The following is a 19,923-nucleotide window of genomic DNA, read 5'->3' as shown; positions in this document are numbered from 1 at the left end:
GCCACACAACGGACTTTTCCCAAAAGAAAGATGTTTTCTGTTGTAATTCATGCCACATGCAAGGCAGTCAAGAACGAAAGGAGGAACTCTCTAAAGCAAAGTCACTTCTGTGTTGAAGCATGATAAATTAAAAACTAGCTGCTGTGAGTTTTTTGAGGGTAACATATTCAATTTTTATGCTATTAAAATGTACCTGTGTTTGAGTTATTTTTGGAGCCTTCATGTGCTTGAACAGGACGTTAGAGAAACAGCTTTAAAATTTTAACCAGTTTGTTGGAAGCAGTGTCCTGTTCGGTACAAAAATGCGTGCAAAAAGGAAACGTTTAAAGAAAGAATAATCCTTATAAGTTGAATCGAAGGCAGCTGGACTTCTTGTTTATTTCTGAAGATGTTTCTCTTTTCATCGGAGGAAGTTTTCAATTAAAACTGAAAAGTGCCGAATTCCAAATCTGTAAATCCACTACAGTGAGTGTTTTAATTCACTGACTGGGAAGCTCCAAGCATATTGGTTCAAGAAGAGCTTTCAGTGCAAATCTGGGTCTTATATTCATGTGGCAAAAAGCCACAACCTACAGAAACTTATTTCAAAGAAATGTACAGTAGTTATACAGTTTCTGACAGCTGTTTTTTCTTGAAGATTTTAGCACTTTGTGAAGTTTGAACAGGATAGTTTCGGGGGGGAATAATGAACAGACATTTTATTCACATATTGAAAGAACTGGTCCATTCTCATTCCTAATTCTCTTTCTTTTTTCCTGTTTCTTTCTTGCATACAAGACATATTTCATTTACATTGTCAGCCATATCTATTTTTAGGAAACTTGTTTTATGTTTTTTGTGTGCACTTTTTCATTTTACACCCAACCTCACACATACAGTAGATGCAGAGTAAAAATGTGCCTCAGACGAATGACAAAACATATGGATAGGACCATTAGTCATCACCATGTTACCTGCCTTCACAGCATGTTGCTGTAGGAGGTGCTGGGTGTGCAGAATATTGGCGTGACCTTCAGTTCTTAATTGGTTCTCCAAGAACACCCAGAAACCTTGTCCTCATGATGAAGCGTTACAGTGACTGATGGTGAAACACGGAATGAGAGGTGGAAATAACAGATAGTAGACACAGGAAGAAATTAAATTACAAAGCTTTGCTCAATAACTTCATGAATCCGTGTAATCACTGAGAATACCGGTCCTACATAAATGGAGATAATTAAAGGAGACATATCCACTCTTCTTTTTTTTCCTGGAACACACACCGTTTGGATCTTATACTCGAAAATTACACTCAACAGCCCTTGAAGTATGTTAATATGAGGGCAAACAGTACGGAGCCTGACAGTCCAAACTGCTTCACGTCCCTCTGAGCTCAGACTAGCACACAGTTAAACTTTATTCTGTATTTCTAGTGTTTCTCTAATTTGCAGTACAGTATTGGGCAGTTGGTGCTTATTCATGTTTTAGGCACGATGTAGCCATTTTGTTAACTTGCCCAGGTTGTTTCACACTGCAGATACAATATGTGACACAAATTAGCTTTAAAAAGTTGTCTTGAACAGGAAGAAATTATCTGCCTAAACTATTGATGTATTTTAAAATAATAAATCTTCTATGAAATTTGGCTTAGTAGTTTTTGCACATTTGTTCGAACAAGTGATTCCTCTGAGTATAATTTTCTGCTCTGTCCTCAAACATGTCCAAATGAGTAGTTTGATCTGGGAAAGATGTAGGAAGACGTAGGGAAGGTGAGCGCTACAAAGTACAAATAATCAGGTTCATTTATCATCCTCCCCACAAGCATCCCATTATTGGATAAATTTACCTAAATTTGTTCAGACACAATCAGGACCTCTTGAGCAGGAGAGCAGAAGGTGCTGTCACTCCTCTCTGATGTCTCCTGTTTCAGAGGTCGGTGAGGGAAACATTACCGGGCCAGGATATTACATTCATCGATCAGTCACACACACACACACACACACACACAGTCGCTGTTGGATGAGGTTGTTAATATAGAGCCATAAAACTCCTTCTTTCTCTACACATAGTGTGCTCTAATGAAAATCTGTTTGTTATAGACTGTTAAATTCATTCTGAGCGTTCACCTGAAATTACAGTTTTCAATAACGGGTAAAAACACAGGAAAAAATAAGTTTATTAACAAGGTGTCAGTTTTAAGTGTCGCACTAAATCCGGTCAATGACCAACCAAAGATTTCAGGCCAGCCAACAGCTGTTGTGAAAATGAGTTTTTGAGAAATGAAATCTGGAAGTTAATTGATTTTTATTACTTTTTGGCACACGTACCTGATGGATTTTTAAAAAATATTTCTGACAAAAAGTAATAGGTTTTCCTACAGCAATGTATGTCAAATGCAAATTTAGTACATTTTGGGTTCTGGTGTCGTTAATTTTCTTGTTAAAATAGTTAAACAGCATTTTTCTAGGATATTTGCGAGCATAGATGGCACTTTGTTAGAGGAGCTCAACTACATCTTCCTGGGTGAAGACACTAAAATACCCGCAAACATTTTTAAGGAGCAGTTAACCTCCATCACCTCCTTTTTTTTGCTGCCGTTGTAGGATGTAAAGCTCTACTCAGTGAAATGAAGCAGCACTGTGGCTGTGCTGATTGAAACGTCTGCAGCCGTATGAACTCGGTGCTTTTAGTAGCGTTTACGATCAGTGGCTGTGCTGCAGACTTCATCAGTGTCAGGGTTTATTTTCAAGGTCAGTCATTGATTTGTCTCCCAGTTGATTCCCGGAAAAAACAAAACTATCAACCCCCCACTGCTCATTCACAATTTCTGTAAAAAAAAAAAAAACAATCGCTGATCTTGTTGAAATAAGAGTACTGACCAGGGGAAGAAAAATTGCTGTGTTGCAACGAGTCCTCAAGGTTTCCAGGTTTTAAGGGAGTAATTGTTTCCTGTCCAAAACTTTACAGAGGGAAGAGGACTGATGTCAATAGAGTCGCTGCTGTAATTGCTTCAGTACTTGAATGAGACAAGCCAGTGAAGGATTACTACACAAAGGCTGTAATTGTAATGACAAGAGTAGCATTTAGCTGGAGCGATGGTGTAATCCACAGAAACACAAAAGGAAATGCATGAAGGCGTCGAAATTAGTGACTTTTCAGAACGACAACGCTCCAAATGACCTAAACATGCAAGTTTCACTAAGCCAGATATCTGTTCCATGTTCTGTCTAAACCCTCTCATAAAGGTTGTTTCTAAATCATGGACATTTACTACATACCACGTCTTTGGTGAATGAAGGCACAATAGTAAACCATCTATCCTTGGCCAGGAAAACCTGCAGCTCTTTAGACCCCCTGTAGTGGCTCTTTACAGCTTTGACCAAAACTGATGAAGAAATTAATATTTTTTTTACTCATGACTACAAGAGGAAAGACCAGTATTAGCAGGTTTTCTGTACAGTTTAATGCAAATGTGTGAATAAAACATCTGACAAAAGGTTTCTAGTAATACAAGGAGAAAAATGTATCCAGCCTCATTGTGTGATTTTCTCCAGAAACTTAAAATGTTTTTAACATGTTTGAAGCAAGTTGCTGAAGGGAGGGGAAAAAAAAACAAAGTACAGTTTTGCACACATCATTAACAATTATTTATGAGTCACTGCATTCAGGCATTTTACAGAAAAATAAGTCACTGGTGTCACCATAACAACTAAAAAGGAAAAGCTTGCCTTTGATATAAAGTAATAAAAGTTGAAGCAAACGCCTTTATCATGAGAAATTCAGGAAGTCACAATTCTTTGCCCAACAAACCTAATTCCTCCAACGGTTTATTGGAATGCAAGTTTATTCTTTATTCTTTCTAAGTTTGATACTTATGCTATTTACAATGACATAGCCAGGACTAATGAGCCTGCATCAGTCAGTGTTCAAATTTTATGAACAGAAGTTTTGTCTCTTTCTTTGCTGACATGCAAAACAGCCAGTAAATGTCAGCGATTCATTCCTGATCATTGTTTTTATTAGCAAAAGTATTTAGATGTAGCATCAACATACAATGATCCTCCTTGCTTTCATAATTGAATATAAATTAAGTGAAATATTGGTGTTAACCGTGAGATGTTAGCTCTAAGAATAACAGATTGAGATGTATCACATAGTACAGGATAGCTTTATTAAACAGTTTCAAAGCAAGATGGATCCATGAAAGAATGAATAGATGACAGAGTGTTGGTGGGTAACATTGTTGCCTTATATGAGGAAGGCCTCACCTTTGTGTGTGGTTATATGGTGACTGTCCTTGTAATTTAATGACTGTCAGATTTAATCCAATCAGAAGTTAAAGATGGACAAGAGCCATTTTTCTTCTATGGACTTACAGCAGAATGGTTTTTGATTTAATTCAGTACATTTCAGCCACTGGCCCGAATTAACTCGAAGAGAAATGTTCGAATCACCGAGTTCATTATTTTCATAGCAACATTTGTGCATATTTTCTAGTGGTAATGACACGCCATCTCATTTCGCTCCCACATTATCCTCCATCAGGTTAGTAATAATGAAACAGCTGCTGTTGCACACACACCTCATGAACACATGAGGACATCAGGTGTAGTCATTTTATCCCCCGCAGGACAAGTAAAACAGTTTGTGTGGAAACGGTGCTAAGTTTAACCCAATAAATATTTCTGCAAAGATTTGTGTCAAAGATGCCCTTTTATTTTTTTTCAGTTGTTTATTTTTTGCTGCAATTCTGTTGTCTTCCAACAATAATGACTTATAAATATATGTCCATCTATTCATCCATTCAACCATTTTTCTTTTACTTGCTTTTTTGTGCAGGGCTGTGGGGGAGCTGGTGCCTGTCTCCAGTGGTCATTGTGCAACAGGCGGGGTTATAAATATATTTGATCAAGCAAAGCATTAACACTTCTTTTTTTTTTTCTTTTTTCTATTTTGAGTTTGTTTTTTTTATTCACTCATAAATGATCTCTTTATAAGAAATTCCCAGTAAGAAATATTGTGACCACATAAAAAGGTGTGCACTCTTACTCAGCCCAACAATGTGAAAATACTGAATAGTTTTATGTCCTTCAAACACTGCAGCATCTGCCCAACAGTCCTGATTCCTCATTAATTTTGCAAACCTGTGTGTGTGTGTGTGTGTAAGAGAGAGTGTGTAGAATAAAAGCTGACATGCTGGTATGCAGAAACACAGAGAGGTGGGAGAGAAAGCAGAATGATTGCAAGGTAAACACCAGCTGTGATGGCTTGATATGTGAGAACTGATTTTCCAGAGAGCCAACAAGCGGGAAGCTTCAGTCGTCACGTCATGAATAATCTGTCTCCTGTTCAAAAGGTGTCAGCTTTGACTAAGAGAGGATTCAGTTTATATTAGTGCAAACTACTGTAAACATTCAATGGAAAACAGAAATTTTGCATCAAATTATAAAAGCATAAACATGTCAAAATGTGTTATTTTGAAGTGCTGAAAATACTTTTGTGTGTCAAAGAGAGGGTTACCACAAATGCATATTTTGATCAAATTAAAGAATCTTTTCATCTGTGTTGACGTTTACCCCTTTTGAAATACATAATTAGAATGAAAAGCTATATTATGGGTGAATAGTATTTATGGAAAAAGTAATTGAATCTCATTGAGCCTCTGTTCATTTCAGTCCGAGGGACAGTTTGTATACGGCGGCAACTGAGCTTGTGAATGAGAATATCCTATTTAAACATTACATGACATATTTGTATCACTTTTCGTGGTTTCTTTTTTTAGATTTTGTGGCACTCATGGCCTTTATTGACAGTAACTTGATTAAAAAAAGTGGTTTAGAGAGAGAAATGAGGTAAATATGGTAAATGAAGCTGGGAAAAATAAAGGTTTACCATTCCTTGAAATAATACATAAAAATTGCTGCCTTTCCTGCCACAGTTTTAAACTAAAATCATTTTATGCTGGGAAGCAAGGAAGTTACAGCTGTTTTGATAAAGTCTTGTAAATGATGTGCAAGAGTATGTCTTGAGGACAACTCTCAGCTACTACCATACCACAATGAGCTCAATATCTGTAAAACTGAGTTGTAGCCATTTTTGAGAGGACTACTGTTGATTAGCTGTGGTAGCCATCTTCAGTTAGGGTGGCTTCAAAAGTTATCCAGTTGTAGATGTACATCCTGTGATTATTTGATTATAAAGTTTCATTGAAATCTGTCCAGTGCGTCATGAGATATTTTGCTAACACAGACCGGGTTGTAGTGCTTGGAGTATATGTTGCGGATAATTCTCAGCCACTACCTCACCAAATTTTAGCTCAATATCTGGAAAATTTGCTGAGTTATAGGTATTTTTGTGCTTGCTAAGGTCAGTTGGCTGTGGCAGCCATCTTGAATTGGGTTGACTCTAAAAGGTAATGAGTTGTAGACATACACCCATCGCTAAGAGGCAAACAAACACAGGCACGGGCAAAAGATTATTGCCTTTTGCCTTCGGTAGCCGGCGATAAAAATAGATCAATGTCTGGCTGAATCAGGGCTGTCGCTTAACCATTATGGCTCCATATCTCATGCCTAATAAGAGCTTTCATTCTTTCTTATTTTCTGTTAAAAGCCATTTGTAATATCAGTGAGAGCATTTTGTTTTAAAGTGCCTGCACATGTTGACTGTTGTAACCAGTAATCAATTTGCTTTCACTTCATTAGAGGTAATTAAGAGAGGCTTTGGGAAGGCTGAGTTTACATTGATTTTTTTTTAAAAGACCTAAGTGATTTGTGTTTTGTATGATATGTGATACTTCCAACAATTCAGTCCCATGCAAAAAAAAGAAATTTGAATCAGTTTCTCTGAGAGTGAGAAGTCCCTGTGGGGTGGAAAAAAGGGGTTTGGGTTATCAAGTAATGCAATGGGCACAAATTGTGTGGACATAATCCAAAACTTAAAAAAGCAATCAGTATAGTATCGTTCTTTGAAAGAATTCTATTATTAATCCTTAAAACATTGTATATTGTATGATTATTTATAGTGCATCAAATTAAGGCCATTTAATATTATAAGCCAAATATATATATTTTTTGGATTTTATGTTCACACAGAAAGTTAGTTATATGCTCTTTGGGACACATTTAAAAACAGCAGGTCTGTATTGTAGTGAAACAAAACATTAAACTAAGCTTTAACTTATTAAATATCCATCAGAATTGCAGGACAACTTATAGGTTACTGAGTACTTTGGGAAATAGAACAATCAAAATCCTATTTTTTTTTATTGTTTTTAAAGCCTTTGTTTATCTGGAAGTTTAAGCAGTGTTTTTGGTGAGCTTCATCACCCAGCTCCTGTTTGACCTGAATTTTAGAGATTTGTGCACACAAGGCAGCACAAACACATTTTGTTTCCTGTCAGCGTGTTTGAGCCAAGGATTAAGAAAAAAAGCTTGTCTCAGTGTCAGAAAGCCATCCAAGCTGATAAACCTTTAACTTTCTTCCACTTGTTAAAAGCTTTCTTCTTGTTTTCTGCAACAACACAGAAACGGGTTGTAAGATGCGTATAATATTTATGTGTTTAAACCACTGGTATACAGGAAAGCACTCCAACATTACAAAAACCAGACAGAGATTACAGAACTAAAGATTTTGGTTAACCTGTATTGCACAGCACCATTTGTAATCAGTAATCTAATGCAGTAAGACACAATATTAAAGGGATAGTCTGGTAATTTGACGTGAAGTTCTGTCAAATTGTTACCAGTAGTTGGCACCTTATCAGCCATGACAGCAGTCATAAAGCACATAATATGAAAAAAAAAGGCAAAAGACTTTGTCTGAGCTGCACTACTGGGTAGACAAATGAGGGCCTATTTTATATTGTTTTCCATCCTTTAAAAAGCTACATTTTCTCAAAAACGACATACCAGTGTGAAAGAGCGCAAAAGAACGCTGCATTGGCTAATAATAAACCTTTACACTTTTGCATGACACTGTTTGTTTTTAGTTGTTTTTTTTACTGTATTCTTAACTAAACAAGCATTACTACGGGATTGTATGTGTGCATACACATACATTTGGAACAAACACGTATGTCGTTACGTTGAGAACATAGAAACATGTTCAACAAATGGTGACATACAAAAGTGTGGAGGTTTAATATTAGCTAATGTAGCCTTATTTCAAACCAGGAGGTTAGTTTTGACAGAGTTATTTTGTAAGCGTGAAAAAAAAGAGGAAAAAACAGGCCTTCATTACTAACTATTGATAACTTTTTGACATAACATCACTTCAATAATCAACAGACTGTTCCTTTTTAAAGCATGTTTATTTGTGAATATCACATACTGACACTACTCATGCGTGGTAGGTAAATCTCATAAAAGGACATATTAAAGTCTCCATTCAGTTTTTAACCCTCTGCCCATTATGCATTCAAGCTCAGGTCCTCTTCATACCTAGAATTGCTGTTTATTGTAGATAATTTGATAGAAAATGGCAGTAGAGGGTCTCTGTACAATCATTTCGCTTGCTGTACTTAAATAAATGTGTTGCTGACATTTCTGTCGGCAAAAATCAAATTGACATTCACCCACCTTCACAACACAGTGCTGAAACCAATATGTGACTGGCAATTGAAACTTGTACTGTGTTGACCCTTTCATAGAAGTTCTGTGAACCAATCTGTAACTAAATACAGACGCCACCGTGATTTGAAAGAGCTTTTATTTTTATCTGAGCATCAGACAAACAACCGTATGCAAGTGACGCTAAAGACAGCTGCAGGAAGCAAACTCGTGCCAACTCATGTTGTAAGCAGGTTCTTTTTATGGTTCAGGATACATTGACTCTGCTTAAACAATGAGATCATATCACCGGGCCAGGCCACCTCTGTATAGGTGTCTTAGAGATTTAACCTCACGTCGGTCCTGGATGCATTCACACTCATGCATTGAGCTGTCCACTTGTGATCTGTTCACAAAAGATACATTATGGCAAGTATGACCAAGGTCTTGATAGACTATAACACTTGCTAACATGCCAGCTATAAAACTTTGAGATACTCTTTTCACTTTTATCCTTTTTTTCTTTCTTCTTCCCCCATTCAGTCAAACCATATTGGTCCTGGAGGTTTATTAGAAACACATGCCATGCAATTTCCCTGCTTCAGTTTCTCACGGAGACCTTTATTACTCTCTCCACATCACCTGGGAAAATTGCTTTTTGTGCTCCCCTGTTTTATTCAGGTACCGGCTGAAGATGTAAAATATATAAAGCAAATGTTACTGGTTGGCTGAGTGAAAAGTCAGTTTTGATAGAGTGCCACATAGGAGAAGGGGAACGGTGATACCATTCATAACCTCATCCTGAAACGGACTGTTATAACCCACAAATGGTGCATCCTTGGAAGATTTGCTGAAAATGGCTAAGTTCAGACTATTTATTGCTGCTGCGAAACTCATTTTTATCAATGCTTTTCTTGACACCATAAAGCCATCTTATTAAAATGTCAAGACCGCCTGAATTATGTGCTTTTAAGAGTGCATACAGTCAGGCATAACAAGTGCAGCAGATAAAACGTTACATTTCGCATGTTTTGCACTCCCATGGAGGAGCATGTAGAGAGCAGATTAGAAAAGAAAAGCACCTTCTTGCACAGAGAGTGCCATGTTTGCTAAAACAGGAGGATGTTTTGTCTAAGAAGGTTGCATAGTGGAAGGATTAGTGGTTGTAGTGGAAAGATGTAAGCAGCCAAGAGCATTACCAAAAACACATATGTACTGCTTACGGGCTTTGACTTTAAACATGATGATCAGTGGTGCTGAGGGATGCAGCGAGTTCTAAAAGGATTAAATGTAAAGTGCTCGCCTCTGTTAACAGCAGACGGTAACGAAGCGCGTCTTTTCTGAGCTCAGTGTTCTTCCTCGGGCAGCGATGATCGATTGCGTGCCATCATGTTACATCAAAGCTGCCATTGTTGGTAATGTTTTTCTCCTGTTCTTAGTGTGCTGCTGTTGATTTATGGGTACGAAAAAAGACTTCCTCTTTTCTGTCCGTCGTCTGTTTCTCGATCCTCCTTTACCGGCTGCATCATTTTTCTTTTTCGTTCGCCTGGCATTTAATGGTGCAGTTCAACATCACTGCAGTCTAAGAGTGCAGCAAGCATCCTACTCTGCAGAGCAAAGCAGTGGAGCTCTACTGCTCCCTGCAAGGCTGATGACCTACTTTCCCACTTCAGGCAGTTGCACAGAGTGTACTGTATCCAGCCATGTAAAATTCCTCCATCATTATCTCCCCTGCATGTGAAAAGGGTTTAGGTGGTGCTGAGAGGGAGGTGGCTGCGTGGCTCATTGAAACACTTGTGCCACACATTTTGGCTCGTAGATCGCCACCACTGGGACCCACTTGCTGTGATACATTAAGAGAACCTCTGAGTTTCGCTCCTCACTGCAAATTGAAGTGGTGGAGTTCCTTCATTAAAGGCTTGAGCTCCTTGTGGGTCAAGAGGAATAAAGAAAAAGACTAAAATTGGTTTGAATGAAGAAATAAAAAGTTGGTAATAACTTCTTGCAGTCAGACGATCATGTATTAGACCCAAATGAGGAGTGAAAAAAAATCCAACATAACTTCTAAGTAAATGTCTTGAACTGAATTAACTCTCAAAAATTAAGTACTCCAAGCTTTCTGTGGGATCGATTGAATATTTCACTCCTTCCCTTTACTTTTTATCCCTACTCTTATGTTTTGGACATTACCTGGGGAAGGACAAGCTTGAAAACAGTTTTGTGTACAATTTATTAATGTGGTGTTTGTCTACTTAAAAGAACAACACTGATGGCTCAGAAATTTCTTGAAAGGCATATTTTATGTTGCCATGAAATTCTTTAACCACTTCTCTTAGCAGCTTTAAATTGAGAGCCTATGGACAGATGTAGGCAAGGTAGGGAATGATATGAAATGGGATTTGGCCTTACTTTGCTTTCCTCCTTCTAAGATGATAGGCCTTTCTGTATAACTCCTAAACTCATTTAACTATAAATAAATTATGATACAATCTATCTTAATGCCACCCATTTGTTTCTGAACAAAAGTTTTACATTCAGAAGTTGTGATATTAGTTGTTTTAGGTAGTGGCCATATTGATAAATGTGGAAAAAATATTTGGGTGCAGAGTAATTGATTGAATTGATTAGAAATTGAGCTTGAGTAAAACTGGAATTACATGTTTAGGGGAAGATTGTCTTTTATTCTTTGTCTTTCTCAAAAATACCTGTTTCAGTCATGTTTAATAAAACGTTGTGCACCTTTGGCACTACGACACTGACAGCTGGTCCCAAATTCACACACCATTAACTCTCTATCAGATACTGTGTGTTCTCATTATCTCCACTATGCGTGGGGGAAAAAAAGGAAAACTAAACTTACTGCGCTAAAAACAACATCCGTATTGATTTTGTTTTCTAATCTGTGTCATTCTTACCCTGTAGAGGTTACCCTTTTAACGCTGGTAAACAGTCGTGACACCAACAGTTGGGGGGGTAGTGAGCTAGGATGAGAAGAAAGGAGGAATCGTGCGACAGCCGGGTTAGTGAGTCATTCTCTCATGGCAGTTGCTCAGACAATAGGTGGCCTAAGATGCTGGCATATGATGAGGTAAAGGGTTTAGGTGGTGTTGAAATGGAAAACGTCTCCACAGAGGTGACGTTATGTCACTGGGCTGTGTGACTCGCAAAAGTGAAACATACTGTTTGTAATAATAGGCCTCCCATAGATACTGTGTTAAAGAAGCAAAACGTATTTATAATAATCTTGCTTGCATGTTTGTTTGTGTGTGATTGCCTCCAGTAAAAATCTTGGCTGGGTTCCGTCTTCACCTCAGCTGCAATTTACAGATTATAATATCTGCACTCTGCTTCGTGGCATGCGGCGTCTAGGCTGACAAAACAGTTCGACAACTACTTGATGGATTACCGCAATATTTTGTACCAGATTTTGTGCATATTCATTAGCATCTGTCTGAAAAACACCCCCTCTTTGGTCAGTTCTGAAGTGTTTATCTTGCTTCTTCATCAAGTCAAATTATGTTTGACTCTTTTATTACAAGTATTTGCAATAAACTTTTTTAATGTCAGCTCGTAGCATTATTTTCCATTCTAACTTTGTCATAAACTTTGAAAACATGACACCTACCTGGATGCCACTTAGACCTGCATTGCCTCTATGCTAACGTTAGAAGTATGCTCAAGTTCGCATTAAGACAAAGCTGCTGAGTTTTCAAACTGCCAGCAGAAATACAAAGCAGTTTGGCTTTAGATTGTTGCTGATGCTGCACTCTCACTTCTGCTGGCATGGGTCTTTGTTTAGTGATTGTGTGTGTGTGTGAAGAATGATGTCCCTTTATTACATGTATTTGTGGAAACCAACAGGAAACGACCACAATGCACCTATGGCAAACTAACAGATGTCATCTCCTTCAGGAGGAAAATCTGTTTAAATAGTAAATGATGGTTTGTGTTTGTTGTCTGTCAAATGTGACTCGCAATCAGCTGAATGCCCCTAGAGATGGAGATGTCCGGCAGGCATCTTTACCAGATGTTCAAACCGTCTTCGCTGCCTCCCTATGATGTGGAGGAAAAGTAACTCTACTGAAAGCGCCTCCTGAATAGCTGAGCTCTTCACCGTATTCCTAATGTGAGCCCCCTCCAGAGAACTTCATCCTAAGTGTTTCGAACATGACCCAACAGGAAGCCTCAGGGAAGACCACTGATCCGAAGATTATAGGAGAGATTACATTTTATAGCTGTCTTCTCAAAGGTGTTGAAAGAGGTCCTGGCTTTGCCTCTGTGTCACGGTCCTGGTTATGAGGTAGAGAATGGATGGTTAGATGGATGAAAGATAGAGAGTTTGACAGCCACAACCCACAGGACACCCCAGCTGCAGGACAAAAATGCTATGTAACTATATATATCTTGCTACAACTATTGGCACACAAAATTGTTTTTGTTCTGTGTATTTGATAACCACTAAATACTTTGCAACATTCATTTTAAGATGATTGTGTTGAACACAGTTTGCAATGAGTTGCAACAAATTTCATGTGCAACATGCTGGAAAACAAATTATGTTAAGCATAAATATTTGATACAAATGTAGAACAAAATAAAAAAAAGAATACAACAGCTTCTAATTGAATGACAATAAAACATTGTGTGAGTTTTTAAATGACATAATTTTGCTCTTACATGAATCCTCTTCTGAATAGCTGCTAATTTGACTCCCATAGAAACATTTCTCACTGATTCTCCAAGCTAAGATCACTCTGACTGCTTTCTCCTGCAGGGAGGATACTAAATACTATATATATATATATAGTCACTCCATAGAAACCCACTAAAACAAAATTGAACTATCCTGTAGATCTCCATCACTGAACTGGTATTTAGTTTCCTTATATTTGTGCCAACAACTGATACCTGCATTTACTGGCAAGGCAGGTAACCCAACCTTTAATTATTTTATGTTTTATGCTTTTAATTATTATTATACTGTTTTTTCCTTTTTCAGTGTCCTCTTTTCGTAATTCTCTCATGTCCAAGTCTGCAACATCCTCCTCCAGTTCAGGCTCACTTGTCACTTTTGCCCATGTGTTCCACTTCCATTTCCAGAAACTCTTATCTCTTCATCTTTTCTTTAATTGCCTTCAGATTACATCCTTTTTTTTCCTCTCACGTTGTCACAATGCCATTTCTTTATAGATAAACCTGATTTACTTTTAAGATCATGTTTACATGTGTTGAATACAAGCAGATTTACCTTTGCTTGGTGTGTCTACGCCACGCAGGGTTAACAAAGTGTCCTCAGCTTTTCCAAAGGGAATCTGTGCCCTGTGAGCTACACTGGAAGGATTCTTCTCTTCCCTGCGGACGCAGCTATTTTAGGCCAATTTATAATGCGGCTTATCTTGGCCTCAGACTTATAATTAAAGGACATGGATCAAAAAGTCGTTCTCTGAAAGTCAGCTGTCCATGACTTTTTTTTTTTACAGCTGCCTTTGATTTAATGTTGGCTCAGGTTTTAAGTGGGTCTAGATCTGCTCTTGGAGTCATCCCAGTTAGCTGATCGTACCCAAAGAGAAGAAGCTTCATCAAGATGTTCCCACTTCAAAAAACCGCTGCTTCTTCCCATGAGCAATGGAAAATATGTAGAAGTCTGTAGTGGTATGTCATTATTTCTGACTGATGTTTGATTTTGTATTCAGCTACAACAGAAATTGTTGAGGTATTCAAACCAGCTGAGCCATACAGGATGGCATTGTTTTCCCTTTTTGAGTTTAAATTTATGAGTATGTCATCATAATCAAATGTTCCTCTCGAAGTGTTTACTGCTGCAGAAGCTGTCTCAGTGGTGGCTTTGGATATTTTGGTGCATGTTTATTTTAGAGGTTATCCTAGACTTTCTTTCTTTATAATAATAATAATAATAATAATAATAATAATAATAATAATACATAAATTGTTTTTATACACTGATGAGGCCGAAAGACAAAAATGCACATTTTTTTATTAAAAGATCAGCAAACCATTTACAAGATATCCTAAATTACCACAGGTAACCTGCTGTGTCCTGAGCTGGACTTCAGTAGTTTTTAGTTATGTGTTTATGCCTCAAAATGAGTTTTTTTTAAAACAACTTTGACGGGTCTCAATGAGATCAGAGGCCAGCCTAACAGATGTCTAATAAAGACGCTGCTCCTATTGGACAGAGGCTCTAAAGTAGGCGGTGTTACCTATGTGAAAATATCATACCTACAAAGCAGTAAACTGCCCAGCGCTAAGCTCAGTGTAAGAAGTTTTTTATAATTGGACCAACTTATTGGGTCCAATGTCTTACTTTAATTTACTTGAGCATTTACCTTAGTTTATCATTATAATAAAAATGTCACTCTCCATTCAGTGAGGTGACAGTATGCGGTTTGTGACATGCGGCTGTTTAACAAGGTAACAAAGAGGCCTTTTGCTTAGTTAGTGGTCAAACCAGGTGGTGACCACACCAGTCTTTGGTGATTAACAAGACAAGAGGCATGATATCTAAAGGCATATTCTCCCATGCAGTCTGTGTCACTTCAGATGTGTGACCACCCCCTTGACAGGTTGTGAATTGAGCATCGAAAAACAGACATCTGGCCCAATATAACTTCTCCCTGTAGGCAAGCAGTCAGTACAGCTTCATGCTCAATCAACAGGCCCCGGATGATTTCAGCTTCCAGCTGTTTGTGTATTGTTTAACTAAAAATATCCAACATTTTTACGTGTCCCTTTCAAAAAAGGACACGTAAAAATGAATAGACTGAGGGAAAAAAAGAAATAAAAATTCTAGCTGGAGAGTTTAAACTTGATGTCAACTCAACTAACGATAAAGGTTTGTCACCTTAACCAATTAGAGCCACTTAGTGGGGGAAAAAGACATTCAGAGCATTTCTCTCTCTTTTACAAAATGTTACCAGCATATGCAGTTTAACTTCCCAATAATACCTAAACCACATATGTAGTAGATGAAATAATACCAGTAAACTTAGACAACCCACTCAAACATACAGAGATCAGGTGATTTTAGAGTATATAAATTGATCAGCCATAACATTATGACTACTGACAGGTAAACTGTGTGATAATTCCCATCATATTTTACAGTAATAGTCTGGTATGAAAACATATATTTGCTTCATAGAGGTTTAAGGAAACTTTAAAAAAGGAAAAAAAAACCCCTGAAGTGATCATCCAAACTTCCAGGTACCAATTTGATGGGATCTGATGGCGCATCAACTCGTAAAACCCAATCCACAAAGACCCCGGTCTGTTCTCCACCACTATACCCCTATAGGCCTAAAGTATCTATTTCTAATTTCCTGTTACCAGTCACACCTGTTCACCCCCTTCTAAATATTTGTCCAATTCCTGACTGATCAGTTCTGTTTGGCAATTAAAAGGGATCCTGCCTGGTATTCGATAGGTGGTTTAATGTTATGTCTGATTGATGCGTGCTCCAAGATTATGCATTCGTACTTATTTGCTCACTGACACTGCGGCATGTAAAAGTCTGTTGAATCACGGCACATCTGTAACTAATGTCTGCCAACTTGTCATCAGAGTGAGTGGGTCTGTGAGACAAATCAATGTTGAGTTGTCTTTTCTCTAGCCAGGCCAGTTTCAATCCACTTGTTACAAATCATGGCGTTATCGCCGGTCTTTGTTCTGGCACTCACAGAAAACCAGCTTGGGAACAACTATGAATAGATGGGTTTGATGAAGCAGGAAATGAAAGTGGCGATGTTTTCTCGTCGACAGGAAGACATTTCTGAATCTTTTGTAACAACAATAAAAAGACAAAGCTCTGCCTGTAGATTGGTCTTTGTGACATCTGTCTCAATTTAGTCAAATCTGTTAATGCTTTAATTAAAAGTGTTTAATGTTCTTTGCAGGCTAGATATTTGCTGATATGTTGTAAATGTTTAAGCTTCATGCGTCAGTTATAGAACGAGTCATTTTATTGGCTCATAAAACTGTTAATATCCTTTATAGTGTCGGTCGACTAATCCTCAATAGCAATTCTTTGTTCCTCCATGATTAAGATCTATTTTGATTTCCAGTATCTTTACTTGAATTAAAGACAAGAAGTGTCTGATTGTGTCCTGTTGTAGTAAATTTGTTCTCTCTGTCTTAGACCTCCTTACTGAATCTCCAGTGTTCAACAGATTACAAATATTTTTTGTTTCCTTATTATCATTTAGTTGGCTATTTACAGGTTTTACAAAAAATTTGGTTTTCCCAAATTATCAAATGACTCCTTCAATACTTGCTGAGGATTCTTGCTTGAAATTGCTCTTAGTGTTTTGAGGGTTTTTTTTTTTATCCTACAACCATAAAAATAAGTAAAAGGTCCCACTCTGTAAACTTTTGATTAGATCTTTGGGGGAAATTCAGTATTTCTCTCTTTAAAAAAAATATATCTTCGTGGGTTTTTAGAAACATGCAGAAAATTAGCTGTTCAGGCAAATTCAACTGGCTGAACAGCACCGTGTAAAAAAGTGGTGAAAAACTAGGAATTTGTTGCTTAAATTTGGTTTGGTGGGGATTTTACATGCTGTTAGACCCGTATTTCTGTTTGGTTTCTCTGTTTTTTAATTTCAAACAAAGGCAAAGGCTCATAATGTTTACTTGTATTAAATTATGATTTATAATTTGATTCCAACTTGATGATGAATTATAACAATAATGTTTAGATTGCACTGTTTACTCCCCTCTGGTTGCAACAATGTGATGACCTTCTCCTGGAAATCTGAAGTCAATCCCAAAGTTTTCCCCTGAAGCGGCACAATAACAGCCGCCAATTCTCATAAAACTCCTTACATAAGAAATGCGAAGAGCCTCCTCCTTTCCTCTGCTGCTCACAAGCATTCACCTCCTTGTAGACTTGAAATATTAATGAAAGAGTTTTATTTTTGTGCCAGGAAGGTGACCTTCAAATATGTGTGTCTCTGCTGCGAGACTAATCTACTTTTCACCAGCTGTCTTTTCATCTCATAAAGAACAGTTTAATTTAAGCTCTTATAGACCAGATCTAGTTTTATGTTATTTGTAATGAGATATGTTATTTGTTGTAAAGGTTTTTCTGAATCTTTTTGAAGTTTGTCTTGATGTTAAGATTAGAAAGCTTGTACTACAGGATTCAATTAAGTATGAGCCAGAATATAAAGAGAAGAAGTCAAAGGTAATCTAAAGTAGTTAAATGACCAAATTTACTTATGTGTGTTAAAGTACAGATATAACTACACCTGGTTTGCTCTGTTAGCTCCAAGGTTGGTTAATCGTTGTTGGCAGAATTTGGTCAGCTGATGTAAAGAGTCAGTGTATGGTTGAACAGCCCTGACGGTACTGGGAAAGTGTCAAAAAACCTATTTCGTCATAGGAACAAACAAATTATGTAGAATAACAGCCTTAAATTAATTGTTTGGATTTTTTTTTACCCCGGTATTTTGTGGAATTATCAGGAATCAATATCCTACTGGTGGAACAAATCAATCAGTTCATTATTAGTTTGGAATTTTATCTCGGAGGAGATGATCTGACAGCAAGTGAGTGGAGCTGATTCCAAAATGAATTTTCTACCACCTTAATACAACTCCATTTAGAATGAACATGTTACAAACTTTCATCCTGCTGTCTCTTTGGATTACATGGTTGTTTAATTGGGCGTCCACGGTTGTTTCCACTGAAGACTGAGTCAGCTGTGTAACAGTTCACATGAAACCTTTGTTCTAAAAGAAACACTTGAAGCATCATCTGACAGAAAAACTGTCTGAAGCAAATGTAATGTGGCTTATAAACCAAAATCTTTACAGTGATTCAATCGACCACACTTTTTCTTTAAATAACTACTTTGCGTGGTTACTCTTCACATGTTACATTTTGCAACAAAAGTTACATATAGACCATTACTGGTAATGGACTGCATACTGGCTCTGTTTTCCATCTTAACTGTAGACTTTTACAGAAATAACCAATAACCATCTAATACAAAAGTGAAATTTGAATTAATTTTTATGATTAAGAATTGGCAGAAATCCTCTTTAAAATTTCTCCCACATAGATGAGCTGTTAGCTCGTCTCCTCAGGTGAACTTCTGTTTATTTAAAAGAAGAAATTATAATGCTCTGAGTGATTTCTATTGCAGGTAAGATATTGATTACTTCTCCACTTCGGAGAATTGTAACTGTTCCTTTAAGGCACTCGAGACAATTTATGTGTGATGTAAGAAAAGTTTGTAAATCTAGCACTTTGGTACATTTAAAAAAATGTAAGCTGGCTCTTTTATTCCTGTTCTTGATCATTCTGAATGAGCGGGACTGAACTAACAGCTGCCATTGTGGTCAGTTTTTCAACTTTTTTTTTTGCATTTAAACAGATTATTTGAGTCAAATAAAATAAAAAGGGAAAGGCCTTATGAAACTGCATTAAAAAAGCTTTTTGCTGAAATTAGAATCCCCCCCATTACACACACACACACACACACACAAAAAAAGCCTTGAACCTTTTTTGACAATCCCTGTATACAGTACTGGTTTAGAAAATCTCCTTTCTCTGTTGAGCAGAAAAACAAATGTTTGGAGTTAATGGGGGAACTCCATCCATATCTGTACATCATGTCCTCTCAAATGGAAACACAAACAAGCTGGACAAACCAGAGTAGAAAATGAGTTCAGAGGACGGTCACTCAGAGCTGAACTTTATTCTTCTGAAACACACAACGACACCAGCAGCCTTTCGAGGTTCTGTGTAACTCTAATATTTTAATGTCCCAACAGGTGCTGGGGAGTCTGGGAAGAGCACCATTGTAAAGCAAATGAAGTAAGTTATAAAATCAATCTTTATGTCACTTCATTGTCCAATTTGTGGTCTGTCCTGTTTAAACTGTATGGATTCTGCAAAAAAAAAAAAAAAGCAAAAACATAAAACACCATGTTTGTTACCTGGGGATGTTTTACTCCTAATACTTCACTGCTTTTAACTTTTATGTTTATCTTGCATTCAGTTATCAGAACCTCGGTGATTAATCATAGTAACAACAATGTAACTGTTAAATAGGATAAATCTGAATTCCCACACTTTAGTTTCCATCACTTTCTTTTCTTTGTGTGGAAGGAATTTCCAATCACAGATTCACTGAACACAGACACAAATGGACCTGCACAAACTGAGGACACTAAATAGTTTCATTGTTCACATTCCTCAGAGCTAACCAGGCATTGAATTCATTTTTTTCTTTACAAGCTTGAAGTGGGAACAGTCCATTGTTTTCAAAATCATTTAATTATACATCCAGCCACACAGATAAATCACCCTGTGAGGCGTTCATCACACTGTCCTGTTGTGTAACATTATGCAAAAAAAAAAAATCCTCTGG

At 37.3% G+C, this 19,923-nt stretch overlaps 1 protein-coding gene across 1 annotated transcript in view; it reads left to right on the top strand.

Moving 5' to 3' along the window:
* gnai2b (guanine nucleotide binding protein (G protein), alpha inhibiting activity polypeptide 2b) overlaps positions 1 to 19,923 on the top strand; it is a 43,816-nt gene that overhangs the window by 8,111 nt on the left and 15,782 nt on the right. Inside the window, exon 2 of the mRNA XM_017408445.3 lies at positions 19,325 to 19,367. Coding sequence (XP_017263934.1) covers positions 19,325 to 19,367 — 43 coding nt within the window. The remainder of the gene's footprint in view (positions 1 to 19,324; positions 19,368 to 19,923) is intronic.

The sequence above is a fragment of the Kryptolebias marmoratus genome, linkage group LG4, assembly GCF_001649575.2.
Source record: "Kryptolebias marmoratus isolate JLee-2015 linkage group LG4, ASM164957v2, whole genome shotgun sequence".
NCBI lineage: Eukaryota > Metazoa > Chordata > Actinopteri > Cyprinodontiformes > Rivulidae > Kryptolebias > Kryptolebias marmoratus.
This window is presented reverse-complemented; position numbering and strand designations above follow the sequence as displayed.